Below are 16670 nucleotides of genomic sequence, written 5' to 3'. Positions count from 1 at the left end.
CAAGGGATACTGAAACTTAACAGTGATCTTATTAAGAAGGCGGTAATCAATACACGGTCTTAGCGAACCATCCTTCTTGGCTACAAAAAAGAACCCTGCTCCCAATGGTGACGACGATGGGCGAATATGTCCCTTCTCCAGGGACTCCTTCACATAACTGCGCATAGCGGTGTGTTCAGGTACGGACAAATTAAATAAACGACCCTTAGGGAATTTACTACCAGGAATCAAATCGATAGCACAATCACAATTCCTATGCGGAGGTAGGGCATCAGACTTGGACTCTTCAAATACATCCTGAAAGTCCGACAAGAACTCTGGGATGTCAGAAGGAATGGATGACGAAATAGACAAAAATGGAACATCACCATGTACTCCCTGACAACCCCAGCTGGTTACCGACATAGAGTTCCAATCCAATACTGGATTATGGGTTTGTAGCCATGGCAACCCCAACACGACCACATCATGCAAATTATGCAGTACCAAAAAGCGAATAACTTCCTGATGTGCAGGAGCCATGCACATGGTCAGCTGGGCCCAGTACTGAGGCTTATTCTTGGCCAAAGGTGTAGCATCAATTCCTCTCAACGGAATAGGACACCGCAAAGGCTCCAAGAAAAATCCACAACGTTTAGCATAATCCAAATCCATCAGATTCAGGGCAGCGCCTGAATCCACAAACGCCATGACAGAATATGATGACAAAGAGCACATTAAGGTAATGGACAAAAGGAATTTGGACTGTACAGTACCAATAACGGCAGAGCTATCGAACCGCCTAGTGCGTTTAGGACAATTAGAAATAGCATGAGTAGAATCACCACAATAGAAACACAGTCTGTTCAGACGTCTGTGTTCGTGCCGTTCTACTTTAGTCATAGTCCTGTCGCACTGCATAGGCTCAGGCTTACTCTCAGACAATACCGCCAGATGGTGCACAGATTTACGCTCGCGCAAGCGACGACCGATCTGAATGGCCAAGGACATAGACTCATTCAAACCAGCAGGCATAGGAAATCCCACCATTACATCCTTAAGAGCTTCAGAGAGACCCTTTCTGAACAAAGCCGCTAGTGCAGATTCATTCCACAGAGTGAGTACTGACCATTTCCTAAATTTCTGACAATATACTTCTACATCATCCTGACCCTGGCATAAAGCCAGCAGATTTTTCTCAGCTTGATCCACTGAATTAGGCTCATCGTAAAGCAATCCCAGCGCCTGGAAAAATGCATCAACATTACTCAATGCAGAATCTCCTGGTGCAAGAGAAAACGCCCAGTCCTGTGGGTCGCCGCGCAAAAAAGAAATAATAATCAAAACCTGTTGAATAGGATTACCAGAAGAATGAGGTTTCAAGGCCAAAAATAGCTTACAATTATTTCTGAAGCTCAGGAACTTAGTTCTGTCACCAAAAAACAAATCAGGAATCGGAATTCTTGGTTCTAGCATCGATTTCTGATCAATAGTATCTTGAATCTTTTGTACATTTACAACGAGATTATCCATTGAGGAGCACAGAGCCTGAATATCCATGTCCACAGCTGTGTCCTGAAGCACTCTAATGTCTAGGGGAAAAAAAAGACTAAAGACAGAGCTAAGACAAAAAAAATGATGTCAGGATTTCTTTTTTCCCTCTATTGGAAATCATTGAAGGGCTCCTTGTACTGTTATGGCTGGCAATCAGGCAACACAGCGTGCAGTAATCAGCGCACATACAGAGATCTGGCAATAACCAAAAACAATAGGACGAGCTCTGAGACGTGGAATCTCTGTAGACTGCAGTACCTGATCTATCCTCACACAACTATAAGCAGCAGTGGATTGCGCCTATCAACTACCTATGCAACTCTGCACTGCCTGAGGAGCTGACTAGCCTGAAGATAGAAATACAAGCCTGACTTACCTCAGAGAAATACCCCAAAGGAATAGGCAGCCCCCCACATATAATGACTGTTAGCAAGATGAAAAGACAAACGTAGGAATGAAATAGATTCAGCAAAGTGAGGCCCGATATTCTAGACAGAGCGAGGATAGCAAAGAGAACTATGCAGTCTACAAAAAACCCTAAAACGAAAACCACGCAAAGGGGCAAAAAGACCCACCGTGCCGAACTAACAGCACGGCGGTGCACCCCTTTGCTTCTCAGAGCTTCCAGCAAAAGTTAATAGCAAGCTGGACAGAAAAAACAGAAAACAAACTAGAAGCACTTATCTAGCAGAGCAGCAGGCCCAAGGAAAGATGCAGTAGCTCAGATCCAACACTGGAACATTGACAAGGAGCAAGGAAGACAGACTCAGGTGGAGCTAAATAGCAAGGCAGCCAACGAGCTCACCAAAACACCTGAGGGAGGAAGCCCAGAGACTGCAATACCACTTGTGACCACAGAAGTGAACTCAGCCACAGAATTCACAACAGGACCCCACCTCTGAGCTACGCTCCGTGTGGAATCGATAACATCCATGCATTACTCACTTGGTCAACATTCACGGTACGGGGTAAGGACTGCAATGTCTGAACCGGCCGTGGGTCTCCTGACCAGGCGAACCATGAGACTTGCATTTGGGGCAAGAGACCCACAGCCGATGTGGACGTCGCAGTCCATTCTCAAACTACTAATGTTCACAGTGTGTAACCCACCCACATCCAAGACCTGGTCAGCTTCCCTGGTAATAGATTATCTTCTGGGGTCCCGTAGAGGTAAGTGGGGTGGTCTAAACTAGACAAAGTAAATTCTTTGTCCTGTTCAGTCCTTTTGCATCTGATATATTGTAACGTCTAAAAAGAAAATCATGGCACTCACCAATTTTCTGTGGTATTTAACCCCTTCCCGACCTGTGACACAGTGTATGCGTCATGAAAGTCTGTGCCAATCCGACCTGTGACGCATATGCTGCATCACAGAATGATCGCATGCCCGCAAGTCGGGTGAAAGGTTAACTGTAACTTCACGCAACCTGCAGGGGGAGTGGTACTTGAGCCTGGGGAAGGGGGGGGGGGGGGTGTGGCTTTGCCCCCCCCCCCCCCCCCCCCCCCCGTGGCTACGATCGCTCTGATTGGCTGTTGAAAGTGACAGTTTCTTTCACTTTCAATCAGAGCAATCGTAATATTTCACCAATGAAAATTAGTGAAATATTACAATCCAGCCATCGCCGATCCTGCAATATCATCAGCCATGGCTGGAGACCGTGATTTGCCACCGCCACCGATCTCCTCCCCTCCGTCCTGTCCTCTGCTCTCATCCGCTCCCCTCTATCCTCCAGTCCGCTCTCCCCGAGGTCCGATCTCACCCCACCCATGGTCCGATCTCACCTCCTCTTACCTACCGAGCTTCGGTGTCCGTCCGTCTTCTCCATGGGCACCGCCATCTTCCAAAATGGTGTGCGTAGTGCGCTCGCCGAATCTGCCGGCCGATTCATTCCAGGTACATTTTGATCACTGATAGGTTCTATCACAGTGATCAAAATAACAATAGTAAATATGCCCCCATCACCCCCATAGGTAGGGAAAATAATGAAATGAAGAAAATATATTTATTTTTATTTTTCCACTAGGGTTGGGGTTGCAATTAGGGTTGGGGTTGCAATTGGGCTCTGTGCACACGATGCGGATTGGCTGCTGCAGATTCGTGTCAGTTTTCCATCACGTTTACAGTACCATGTAAACCTTTGGAAAACCAAATCTGCTGTGCCCATGGTGTGAAAAAATGCCGCGCGGAAACGCTGCGTTGTATTTTCAGCAGCATGCCAATTCTTTGTGAGGATTCTGCAGCGTTTTACACCTGTTCCTCAATAGAAATCCGCACAAAAACAATGGAAATCCACAGTAAAACGCAGTGCGTTTTACCTGCTGATTTTTAAAAAAACTGTGCGGAAAAATCCGCACACGAATCCGCAACTTGGGCACATAGCCTTACGGTTAGGATTGGAACTAGTTAGGCTATGTGCACACGTTGCAGATTGGGGTGCAGAATTTTCTGCACAAAATCTGCATCTCCTGGCAGAAAACGCAGGTGCATATTTGACGAGTTTTTTATGCAGATTTGACATGTTTTTTGTTGCGTATTTTGTGCGTATTTCATACGTTTTTCACCACTGCGGATTTCTATAATGGAATGGTTCAGAAACTCTGCAGATCCACACAAACATGACATGCTACTTCTTTTGATCCGCAGCGGTTTTCATGTGGAATTTTCCGCACCATTAGCACAGCATTTTTTTTTTTTTATTGATTTACATTGTACTGTAAATCACTTTGCGGATCTGCAGCATTTCTGCGTGGAAAAAATGCTGCGCATCCGCACTAAATCTGCATCGTGTGCACACAGCCTTGGGGTTGGAATTAAGGTTAGGGTTGGAATTGGGGTTAAGGTTAGGGTTGGGTGTGTAGGGGTTGGGGTCAGGCTTGTGGTTAGGGTTATAGTTGAGGTTGGTGTTAAAGGGTGTGTTGTGATTAGGGTTATGGGTACAGTTGGGATTAGGATTAGGGGTGTGTTGGGGTTAGTGTTGGAGGTAGAATTGAGGAGTTTCCACTGTTTAGGCACATCAGGGGTCTCCAAACGCAACATGGTGCCACCATTGATTCCAGCCAATCTTGCATTCAAAAAGTCAAATGGTGCTCCCTCACTTCTGAGCCCCGATGTGCACGCAAACAGTGGTTTACCCAAACATATGGGCCATAAGTGTACTCAGGAGAAATTAGACCCTCAAAGTTGTTGTGCAATTTTTCCTTTTACCCTTGGGAAAATAAAAAAATTGTTGCTAAAAGATCATTTTTGTGACTAAAAAGTTAAATGTTCATTTTTTTTCCTTACGTGTTGCTTCTGCTGCTGTGAAACACCTGAAGGGTTAATAAAGTTCTTGAATGTGGTTTTGAGTACCTTGAGGGGTGCAGTTTTTAGAATGGTGTCATTTTTGGGTATTTTCAGCCATATAGACCCCTCAAACTTACTTCAAATGTGAGGTGGTCTCTAAAAAAAAAAAGTGTTTTATAAATTTTCTTGTAAAAATGAGAAATCGCTGGTCAAATTTTAACCCTTATAATTTCCTAGCCAAAAAATTGTTTCCAAAATTGTGCTGATGTAAAGTATACATGTGGGAAGTGTTATTTATTAACTATTTTGTGTCACATAACTCTCTGGTTTAACAGAATAAAAATTCAAAATTTGAAAATTGCAAAATTTTCAACATTTTTGCCAAATAAATGCAAAAATTATCGACCTATATTTACCACTAACCTGAAGCCCAATATGTCACGAAAAAACAATCTCCGAATCGCTAGGATCCGTCAGTGTTCTTGAGTTATTACCTCATAAAGGGACTCTGGTCAGAATTGCAAAAAATGGGCCAGGTCATTAAGGTCAAAATAGGCTGGGTCATGAAGGGGTTAATCAAACAGCGGTGTAACAAAAACACCACATAGGACGGGAGGTGAAGGAAGGCTATGGCTGTTTTGGGCAGGGTTACTCTTCGACTGGCCGCCCTGCACCTCCATCCCGCATTGCCTGGCGAGTGCGGTTACACTGATGTTTCAGAAAATGCCACAGAGGATTGGCGAGTGCCTGCCTTAGGCCGGGATCACAAATGCGAGAAACATGTCCGTGTCTCGCATGTAAAATCCAAGCTCTGGCACCGGCACTGTGGAGCAGAGCGTGCGGCCGCATAGCAACACATGGAGCCGCACGCTCCGCTCTGGAGTGCCGGCGGCAGAGCTTGGATTTCACATGCGAGACACGGACGTGTTTCTTGCATGTGTGATCCCGGCCTCATACCTTTTTACAAGTTTTCTTCTACCTTTTCATGCAGCCCCACCATTTATCTGTTAATGACAACCCCGGGAGCAATTGTGATTTATCCATAAGATAGCACTGTGGTACGTTTCACTAATGGGTCATTGTTCTCCTTCTTCTCTTCTTTCAGATGTGGTGGTTGGTGCCATTATTGGATTCCTCTTCGCTTACCTCTGCTACAGGCAGTATTACCCTCCATTATCAGACCGAGACTGTCATCAGCCATACAGGAATAAGGGACGGGTGTCGGCGGCTCAGGAGCGGAAGCTGAGCACCCCGGGGTACACTCTAGATGTATAGGGGCACGCTGAGACATTTACATTCCTTATTTATTGACTTTCATCTGCTTCTGATGTACCAAGGAGTGACTGTGGCTGTCTCAGGAGCAAATCTGATTTTTATTGTTTATTAATAGTGGATTTGCACATATTCTAGTCCTTTGGCGCCCCAGACGGGATCAACCCGGATCAGGCTGTAGTTACAATGGCCGTGTGTGTTTAGATCACAGTGCTGGATTTAAAGGGATCATCCACTCAACCTTGTTCGGTTTGCCTATATTAGGGCATCATGAAGGGACCTTGTAACCTTAGTTTATTTTATATATTTTTTTTTTCTATGAAATAGAACTTTTATTGAACCCTGTCTTCCCAGGAGAAGGCAATGGGTTCTGGAAGCAGATGCTGAGCACAACTTCTGTATATTGGACCATGTATGTCTGAGAAGGTGATCTTCCCGCTTGGAAAGGAAACATTGCTTTTTTCCTTCTACGCGTATAAAGCAGAATGTCCCGTGTACCTATTAAGTGAAGGACCCCAGTCAATGTGAAAGAGGGTTTTTTTTTTTACTCTACAGTCCCTCAAGAGCTGCAGCCTTTTGTCTTCAAACCAGCCCTAGGGAAGACTGGCGTGTAATGTCTATTTTAAAGGTACCGTCACATTAAGTGACGCTGCAGCGATATAGACAGCGATGTCGATCGCTGCAGCGTCGCTGGAGAGCTGTCACACAGACGGCTCTCCAGCGACCAACGTTGCCGGTCCCCGGGTAACCAGGATAAACATCGGGTTACTAAGCGCAGGGCCGCGCTTAGTAACATGATGTTTACAATGGTTACCATTGTAAATGTAAAAAAAAAAAAAAAAAACTCGCCGATTCAGCGACGAAATAAAGTCCTGGACTTTCCCCAGCGACCAACGATCTCCCAGCAGGGGCCTGATCGTTGGTCGCTGTCACACATAACGATTTCGTTAACGATGTCGTTGCTACGTCACAAAGTGTAAAAAAAAAAAAAATCTGATGTTGATCCAGAAAAGTTGATGCGAGTACAATGCAATTTCTCAACTAGTAATTACAAAATTCTGTAATTCTGTTATCTAAAGCTAGTTTTCAAACTAATGTATTAATCGTCTATACAGATAGAATAAACAGGATAGGTGTCCTATAGATATTTAATGTCACAAGCCCCCTACATATAATAAAGTATCACCCTTTAGTGCCTTTCATGAGACGTTAAAGGGTGTTTAGCCTTATTTAACAAATTAAATAATATTGAAAAAAATGTGGGGCTTTTTTTTTTTTTTTTTTTTTTTTTTACATTTAAACAACCAGCTAATAGAAAGCAGACAACTGTGAGCTAATCTTATTAGTCTGAGGAAGGGTCCAGTAAACATGGAGCTTCCCAGCCTATTAACAGCTCAAAGCTGTCTGCGTAGCCTTTACCGGTTATTTAAAATGGGGCTACTCAAAAAATGATTTGGGGTTTCCCAATTTTTAAGAACTGCAAAGGCTAAGCAAACAGCTATGGGTTGATATTAATAGGCTGGGAAGGGCCATGGATATTGTCCACTTCCCAGACTTGTAAGACCAGTACCTCAGCTTCCCCAGAAATGGCGCATCCATCAGATGCACCAATTCTGGCACTTGGCCTTGGCTTTTTCCAGTTGCCTTGGTGAGTTGGCAATGACATCCATGTGTGCTGTACGTGTTGTAACATTAAAGTACTGAAAAAGCTTCGTCACTATTGCCATACCGTAATAGCACTGATGGCACACTGTATAAAACTAGTACGAGGAAAACCAGTACTGTGTTTTAGTTCAGACATGTGAAGGTGGCCTAATAGGAAGTGCTGTGTGTGTGTATATGTATAATAATAATATACTGATGGGAGTCCCAGACAGCTCTGGTATGCTGACTGCATTTCCCCTGTAACTGTGACTAATTACCATCCCTAGTTACAGGGGAAATCAATTAAAAATATTTAAATGTGCCCCTAAACTGAAAAGCCCTCATTTCTAGTCCCATCCCCAGATAAGTGTCTGATATAACAAAAATTTGTTACAGAATCGAGCACTATATATATATTTTTTTTTTTTTACATATATTGCGAACACATATATAATATATATGCATTCCCACGGCTGCATGTCTCGCTGCTGCTAGGCAATCCCTGTATGTTGCTGCTATCAGCCTCAAGACACGTAGTCACGGGGACTTGGAACATATTTTTTCCCGTCTCCCATGACCGCACACCTCAGAGGGATCCGCCCAGTCAGGACAGGAAACCTATTGAAATAAAAGGGCGGTACCTCTCCCTCGCTTCAGTTGGGTTTCCTGTCCTGATGGGAACCCTAGTGCTGAATCACGGCGGTTTATTTTACTTGAAGATTTCCACTCACCCACTCCTGTCTCGGCACTGGCAGGGCAGGCAGGGCGCCTGTATGCCGGCCTTCAGGATGATGGAAGCGCCATTCGCAGATCCTGTGGGCTCATGCGGGCGTCGGGCCAGCACAGTCCGGGGTCCTGAGGCCCTTGTGTAACTGCCACACCGCTCTCTCCCCCTCTGCTGATCGGTCTTCGGTGACTTCCAGGTGCGCGGCTGGCGTTGTGCGCAAGGCATGCTGGGAGTGGGCGTGCCTGCGTGACGTCAGAGCTGCGCGCCGGATCCAAGATGGTGGCACCCATGGCTCGGACGCCGGCGGCAATACAGACTTCCCAGCGGGATGCAGGAGGGGGGGGAGGTGCATATCGGATGCCGGAAGAGGCGGTGAGCACTACGGATCACCTTTTTTTTTTTTTTTTTTTTTTTTTTTTTTTTTTTTTTTGGGTGAAGTATACACAGAGTATCACTCACTTCTATGGAGCTCTCCAAATATGGAGGATTGTATGGAGCAGCAGCAGCAAGAGCCCTTATCAGGTGTTGCACCTGCTCACCAACATGCTTAGAGAATTAGTCGCTCGAGTGGAAGGAGCGGCAGTTGTCCTGGCCGGAGGTCACAGGACTCCTCAGCTCCTAGGAGGGACGTTGTTCGTGCTCCTATTCAGCCTCAGAATCCGGTACCCTTCATGGTCAGCGGGTGGTGAGTGATCTACGTGAATGTCACCCTGGTGGTAATGGGCTACATTTTCTGTTTACTTGGCAGGCGCCGAGGAAGGCTAGTACCAAGTCAAAGAACAAGGAATGTTCCGTTTGTAGAGTTCCATTGGCAGCCCAGTGGCAGAAAAGTCTGTGTGGATTGCATCCAAAAGACTATCCAGGAAGAGACCCCTGACTTTGCATCTAACCTTGGGGCCATAATTAGAGCAGAAGTAGAAGGTTCTTTAGAAACAGTCCTTAAAAAAAAAAAAAAAAAAAAAAAAAAAGGTAGTAAAAACTCAACCTATTTCAGATTCCAAAGTCTCTCATTCTGACGAGGAATATCAGGAGGAACCATTATCTCCCTTCCCCTCCTTTTCCATATCCTCTGGCTCCTCTTCAGATAGTGATGTTGGGGGCCGTCCGTGCTTTCTGAGAACACGGATAAATTAATAATAGCCATCAGATCTTCAATGGGCCTAAAAGATGAGAAAGCAGCCAAATTCCTGGACGACATTGTTTGGAGGTTTAGAGGAGAATAGGAAGCGTACATTCCCAGTTAACTCTAAAGTAAAAGCCCTTATATAAAAGGAGTGGAAGAAGCCGTAGAAATTGGGTAATCTGCTCTCGGCTTCTAAAAGACGTTACCCCTTTGAGGAGAAAGATTCGGAGACGTGGGATAAGGTTTCAAAGATTGATGGTGCGGTAGCTAGGTCGTCTAAAGTCATCCCTTTCCTTAGAAGACTCTGGCTTATTAAGGGACCCCTTAGACAAAAAGGCGGACGGGTTCCTAAGACACACCTGGGAAGCAACCGCAAGGGGTTTAAAACCAGCGATTGCGGGAACTTGTGTATCCATGCTCTTATAGTCTGGCTACAATAGAGGATCAACTGAAGTCTAAAGCACCAAGGGAAGAGATCCTAGCTAATATGACTATGGCTAAAGGAGCGGCAGCCTTTATAGCAGATTCCTCAGCAGACTCCGTAAGACTAGCAGCTAGTGCAGCAAGTTTATCCAATGCGGCTAGACGTGCTCTATGGTTGAAGGGGTGCCCGGGCGACTTGCCTTCAAAGAATAGACTTTGTTCCATACCGTGGAACAAAGGGGACAATACAAATATCTCGCTGAGGATCTGTTATACCAAGGAAGGTGACGGGCAGAAGGGGGCATTCTTTGCGTCTGGAGGATAGAAGGTTTTTCCACCAACATAGAAGAGGATTCTTTACTGTTAGGGCAGTGAGAATCTGGAATTGCTTGCCTGAGGAGGTGGTGATGGCGAACTCAGTCAAGTGGTTCAAGAGAGGCCTTGATGTCTTCCTGGAGCAGAACAATATTGTATCATACAATTATTAGGTTCTGTTGAAGGACGTAGATCTGGGGATTTATTGTGATGGAATATAGGCTGAACTGGATGGACAAATGTCTTTTTTCGGCCTTACTAACTATGTTACTATGTGTGACGGCCATTTCCTCTTTGGTCAAGCTAGATGACATTTTAGAAAAAGCAGGGGATAGGAAAAAGGGTTTTCCTCGCTTTCCGGTGGACATTAGAAGACCTTATTTTCGGAGAGGGAATTTTAGTAGAGGCCGCCCCCCGGGAGATAGAAGGAATTGAGACTCCAGAGACAGAAAAGTATCTGCATACAAGTTTAAGGGACTCACTACATCAGCAAAAAACCCCTCCCAATGACGCCAGGTCAGAGGTAGGGGGAAGACTCTCATTCTTTTTCCCAGCCTGGGTAAATATCTCCCCTAGTCATTGGGCACAGAACAGCTAGCCTTGGAAGCAGAGGTTTTGGAACTGGTGTTAAAACGAGTTCAGGTAGAAGTCCCTCGGGAAGAGGAAGGAAAAGGTTTTTATTCCCCCTTTTTTTTTTTTTTTTTTTTTTTTTTTTTTTTTTTTAATACGAAAACTGGACGGATCACTAAACTATTGAAATCTCAATCAGTCGGTAGTAAATTGCTCCTTCAAAAATGGAGTTGGTAAATACAGCGATAAAGCTCTTGTTCCCAAACTGCTTCATGGCGGCTATAGATTTAAAGGACGCTTACTACCACGTCCCAATCCATCGGGACTACCAAAAATTTCTAAGAGTAGCAGTTTATGTCCAAGGAAGACTCAGGCACTATCAATACGCTGCCCTCCTATTTGGCCTGTCTATAACGCCAAGAATATTCACCAAGCTAATGTCAGAAGTCATGCCCTTCCTCTGTTCTCGGGACGTGGTTATAGTTCCGTATCTAGACGACTTCCTTATAATAGGGAATTCGGCAGTACACTGTCTAGCACAAATAAAAGTGACGGCAACGCTAGAGGTGTTGGGTTGGAAAATAAATTTCACCAAATCAAGGTTGAAGCCAGAGTTAGTTCAGTCCTTTCTGGGCTTGGTTCTGGACTCCAGGTGTCAACTTTGTCTCCTACCAGAAAACAAATTGGTCAAAATGCAAAATCTTGTGGAGTCAGCAATTCAACACCCTGTAATGACACTAAGAAAGGCGATGTCCCTGTTGGGTATACAGGATGTCAGAGAACCTGTGGTGAGATGGGCGCAATTTCATCTAAGACAGTTAGTGGGAGGTCCTGTCAGCACAAAAGTGGTTAAAAGGGCATTTAGAGGGGAAGCTACGCCTTTCAGTGGGCGTAAGAGATTCGCTAAAATGGTGGGCAGTAAGAGATCATTTGGCGTCGGGGGTCCAGTGGATAACTCCGATAAAGCATGTCATCACCACAGACGCAAGCGGTACAGGATGGGGGGGGCTCATTTTAGAAACCCTCTCGGTTCAGGGATCCTGGTCCTGACTAGAATCACATCAGGCGTCCAATATAAGAGAATTATGGGCTGTAGAGAGCCAGAAAACATTTCCTCCCTATCCTTCAGGGTCACCATACCAGAGTCATGTCGGACAATTATGCAGTGGTAGCTTATATCAACCACCAAGGGGGAACGAGATCCCTTTCCCTTATGAAGTCAGCGTCTGTCCTACAGCTAGCAGAGCATCACCTACTATCCCTCTCTGCTCTTCACATAAAGGGGGTCAAAAATACGAAGGCGGACTACCTAAGTCGCAAAATACTAAAACCGGGAGAATAGTCATTGAATCCCCGGGTGTTTCAACAGATAGTGCAGGCCTGGGGCATACCTGTAATAGACTTATTTGCCACTTTTCACAACAGAAAAGTGGAGTTTCTGTTCGTTAGACCCGAGAAAGATACCTTTTGCGGTAGATGCTCTTCAAATTCAATGGAAATTCATTCTCGCTTATGTTTTTCCACCGACAGCGATGATTCCAGCAGTGGTAAGAAAGATCAGAATGGAGCAGGCGAGGGTAATTCTGATTGCCCCATTTTGGCCGAAAAGACCTTGGTTTTCCCTCCTAAGACAGATGTCAATAACCGATCCATGGATTCTATCAGAAATTCCGGACCTGCTTACCCAGGGTCCAATATGCCACTCTCAGGTGAAGGGCTTCCATCTTGCAGCCTGGAATTTGAGAGGGCATTACTGAGACGGCAGGGGTTTTCACCAGGGCTTGTCTCCACCTTGTTGAAAAGTAGAAAACCGGTCACGTCAAGAATTTATGGTAGAACATGGAAGAAGTTTCTAGATTTTTGGGGGACAACCATTGGGGGATGAGGCTCCTGTGGGTACTATTTTAGAGTTTTTACAAACTGGTTTACAACTAGGGTTGGCAACCAATACGCTCAAAGTACAAGTGTCGGTGTTAAGGCCCCTTCACATTAAGCGACGCTGCAGCGATACCGACAACGATCCGGATCGCTGCAGCGTCGCTGTTTGGTCACTGGAGAGCTGTCACACAGACAGCTCTCCAGCGACCAACGATCCCGAAGTCCCCGGGTAACCAGGGTAAACATCAGGTAACTAAGCGCAGGGCCGCGCTTAGTAACCTGATGTTTACCCTGGTTACCAGCGTAAAAGTAAAAAAAAAAAAAACACTACATACTTACCTACCGCTGTCTGTCCCCGGCGCTCAGCTTCTCTGCACTCCTCCTGTACTGGCTGTGAGCACAGGGGCCGGAAAGCAGAGCGGTGACGTCACCGCTCTGCTTTCCGGCTGACCGACGCTCACAGCCAGTACAGGAGGAGTGCAGAGCACAGCGCCGGGGACAGACAGCGGTAGGTAAGTATGTAGTGTTTTTTTTTTTTTTTTACTTTTACGCTGGTAACCAGGGTAAACATCGGGTTACTAAGCGCGGCCCTGCGCTTAGTTACCCGATGTTTACCCTGGTTACCAGTGAAGACATCGCTGGATCGGTGTCACACACGCCGATCCAGCGATGTCCACGGGAGATCCAGCGACGAAATAAAGTTCTGGACTTTGTTCAGCGACCAACGATCTCCCAGCAGGGGCCTGATCGTTGGTCGCTGTCACACAGAACGATTTCCTTAACGATATCGTTGCTACGTCACAAAAAGCAACGATATCGTTAACGATATCGTTATGTGTGAAGGTACCTTTAGGAGCCTTATATAATTGTAATCTAGCCTCCAATAGGTGGGTGTCCCGCTTTATAAAATCATGAAGTAGATTTAGACCGGTGGTAGTTCAGAGGGTTCCCCCATGGGATTTAAATCTGGTTTTAGAAGCTCTAACTAGGAGTCCTTTGGAGCCTTTACAGGAATCATCGGTAAAACTCCTCACTCTTAAAACAGTGCTTCTGGTAGTGTTGACATCAGCCCGTAGGGTGAGTAACTTGCAAGCCCTGTCTATTTCCCCTCCTTACACACAAATATTTGAGGACAGGGTAGTTCTGAGACCAGATCCGGCATATCTGCCGAAAGTGGTACTTACAATTTCCTGACTCCTATGGAATTTATTACCCTCTTTTTGTGATAATCCTAGGAACCCAGGGGAAGAAAAGTTTCATACACTGGATGTAAGAAGGTCCATTTTACAATACATGTCCTTGACCAGTCAGTGGAGGAAGGATCAGTCCCTATTTGTAGCTTTCCAGGGTAGCAGGAAGGGATATGGGGTATCCAAAGGTACTATTGCTAGGTGGATTAGGGAGGCTATTACCTTATCCTATGCTTCACGTGGTCCCCGATCCCTGAAGTCATCAAGGCTCACTCCACCAGAGCTGTGGCTACTTCCTGGGCAGAAAAAGCAGAGGTATCGATTGATCAGATTTGTAAGGCCGCTACATGGTCTTCACTGTCTACCTTCTTTAAACACTACCGACTAGATCTATCCTCCTCGACTGACCTTACCTTTGGTAGAAGGGTGCTGTAAGCGGTGGTCCCTCACTAAGGTGTTCCTTTCTCCAAAAATCTCTCAGGTGTGCTGTCATGGGAGATGGAAAACACCAAGGTTACTTACCGGTAGCCGTTTTTTCTGGAGCCCATGACAGCACCTGTATATTCCCTCCCTTCTTTTCACCCTTTGGTGCGCACTTTTAGCTGGGTGTTTTTTATTATAATATGGTGGTAGATTGCCATGTGAACTAACCAAGGGGGCCTCTCATGCTCTGAAAACCAACTGAAGCGAGGGAGAGGTACCGCCCTTTTAATTCAGTAGGTTTCCTGTCCTAACTGGGCGGATCCCTCTCTCAGGTGTGCTGTCATGGGTTCCGGAAAAACCAGCTACCAGTAAGTAACCTTGGTGTTTCGAGCACGCCAAAGTCGCTATATAAGCCCCCATCACGTGTCCCATTACTACAGTGTACAGCATCTGGCGATGCATCGGACTGGTCTTACTGTCTACATCCTCCTGTGTATGAAGCCCAATTACGGTTATTAGCGGTGATGTCACAACCAGTGTAGTGTTAAAATCTATTTAGACAATGGGTGGCTTTTTTTCTTTGTGGGGTCTCCATTTTTAGTTTTGGGTTGCCTGGCCTTCAAAAAGTTTAGTACAAGTGACCATATTAGAAATTCTGTAAAATTTGTTGTAAAAAATCAACTTCTGAGCAACTCCTCTCACCTGTCATCCTGCCTCCTGGAAGTACCATCTACTAAAAAAACGAACCAAAAGGGCTCCCTGTGTAATGAATTAACTAGATTACACTTCTATTTTACTTTATGGATGGGAAGGAGAGGGAATAGTGTGAGAAGACAAGCACAGGCAGAAACTGTCAGCTGAAGTTAGTGAGTGATTCACAGCTACACTGCTCAGTACATACTGTAATGACCTCCATGTTGCTTCTGAGCATGTCTGAAACAAAAACAAGGGGATTCCAGTTTGCATGACACCGAATATAGACAAAAATTTAGAAAATTGGAGTCAAACCTGGTAAAAGACAACTGGTAAAAGAATTATATATTAATACACATGATACAAGTCCTATAATGGTCAGAAAGGGTGTTATTCCTCATGAAGACATGCCTATTCTGAAAATGTATGCTATGCAGATGGCTACAATGTGGAAGTCTGCCGAGCATGCAGGTTTTTGCTGCCAATTTCTAGCGAAGTATGTCACATTTGAACACGATCTAAGCTTAGGAATTGAATTTGCTGGGAGAACTGTTTTTTGTTTGTTTGTTTTTTAATGAATAAATCAGACTGATGTATCTAATTCTATATAATGGAAACGTTCTGTATTTATAGGGACTATCCTGACCATGGTTGGGCCCAGGAACAATGCTGTGTATATGTGAGGGGCTGGGGAAGAGAACCGGTCTATGAATGTATTATACTGATGTCCATTTACATTTCGGGATTATTGTGATTCTTTTTATAAACCATAAATTTATACTTCCTGTGTCCATCCATTGGGCTGCATATCCATTTGTAAAAATAAAAAAATAATAGGAGATTGTGGTTGTATTACTTTTTTCCCTGTGCAGTTGGTCATACAAGTCCTCACTGGCGGCTCTTCACCTAATAGATGGTGGTGTGGGGTGACTTCTCTCTTACTAATCCTGATGGCATGTGTTACCCAGCTGAATAAAGGTGGCCATACTTCTATGCTAGTTATCGGCTGAATGGTCGTATTGCTGACCACCATTGCTTCTGATCCTCCCTATACATATGTGGTTTGGATGAGTGTACATGTGGTTTCCCTGGGGAAGCAGAAAGAGTAAGTATTTGCCATATAACTTTTGGCGGCAGTATCCTTTTAAACTTGCCGGGGTTCCCAATTTGTGTGGGGTGTCTTGAATGTACAGCGGGTGAAATAAGTAGAAATGAAAACGTTCCAGCTTTTGGTAAAATTTCAAAAATGATCCTTATTCCATCAAAATGAATTAAAAATAGTGGTCAGCAAGCAATGCGTTTTGAACATGGTTGTTCTTTATCAAGCCTGCAAGAAAATCACTGAACATCAGTCTTAAATACACAGCACAAATGAAAAATACCGTATTTTTCGGACTATTAGACGCATCGAACCATTAAAATGGAGGTATGTCTTATTGTACATATTTAAGGTATCTTACCTGAGGGCCGGCGGTGATAGAGCGGGGTCACAGGAGGAATGGTCCCTTCCTCAGGAAGCTGGCTGCAGAAGTGGGGCAATGCCGCAGTCCCGAGGTATCACTGGTGTGATCGGTCTTGGCGGTGAGGCAGAATGCG

General features: G+C 45.0%; 1 protein-coding gene across 1 annotated transcript in view; it reads left to right on the top strand.

The window, feature by feature from the left end:
* Positions 1–7066, top strand: part of PLPP5 (phospholipid phosphatase 5) — a 45858-nt gene extending 38792 nt beyond the window's left edge. Inside the window, exon 8 of the mRNA XM_069766879.1 lies at positions 5922–7066. Within this exon, the coding sequence (XP_069622980.1) occupies positions 5922–6091 (170 nt within the window). The 3' untranslated portion in view covers positions 6092–7066. The remainder of the gene's footprint in view (positions 1–5921) is intronic.
* Positions 7067–16670: the final 9604 nt, after the last annotated feature.

This window comes from Ranitomeya imitator, chromosome 4 (assembly GCF_032444005.1).
Source record: "Ranitomeya imitator isolate aRanImi1 chromosome 4, aRanImi1.pri, whole genome shotgun sequence".
Classification (NCBI taxonomy): Eukaryota; Metazoa; Chordata; class Amphibia; order Anura; family Dendrobatidae; genus Ranitomeya; species Ranitomeya imitator.
Note: the sequence above shows the minus strand (reverse complement) of the source record. Positions and strands in the feature narration are given on the sequence as shown.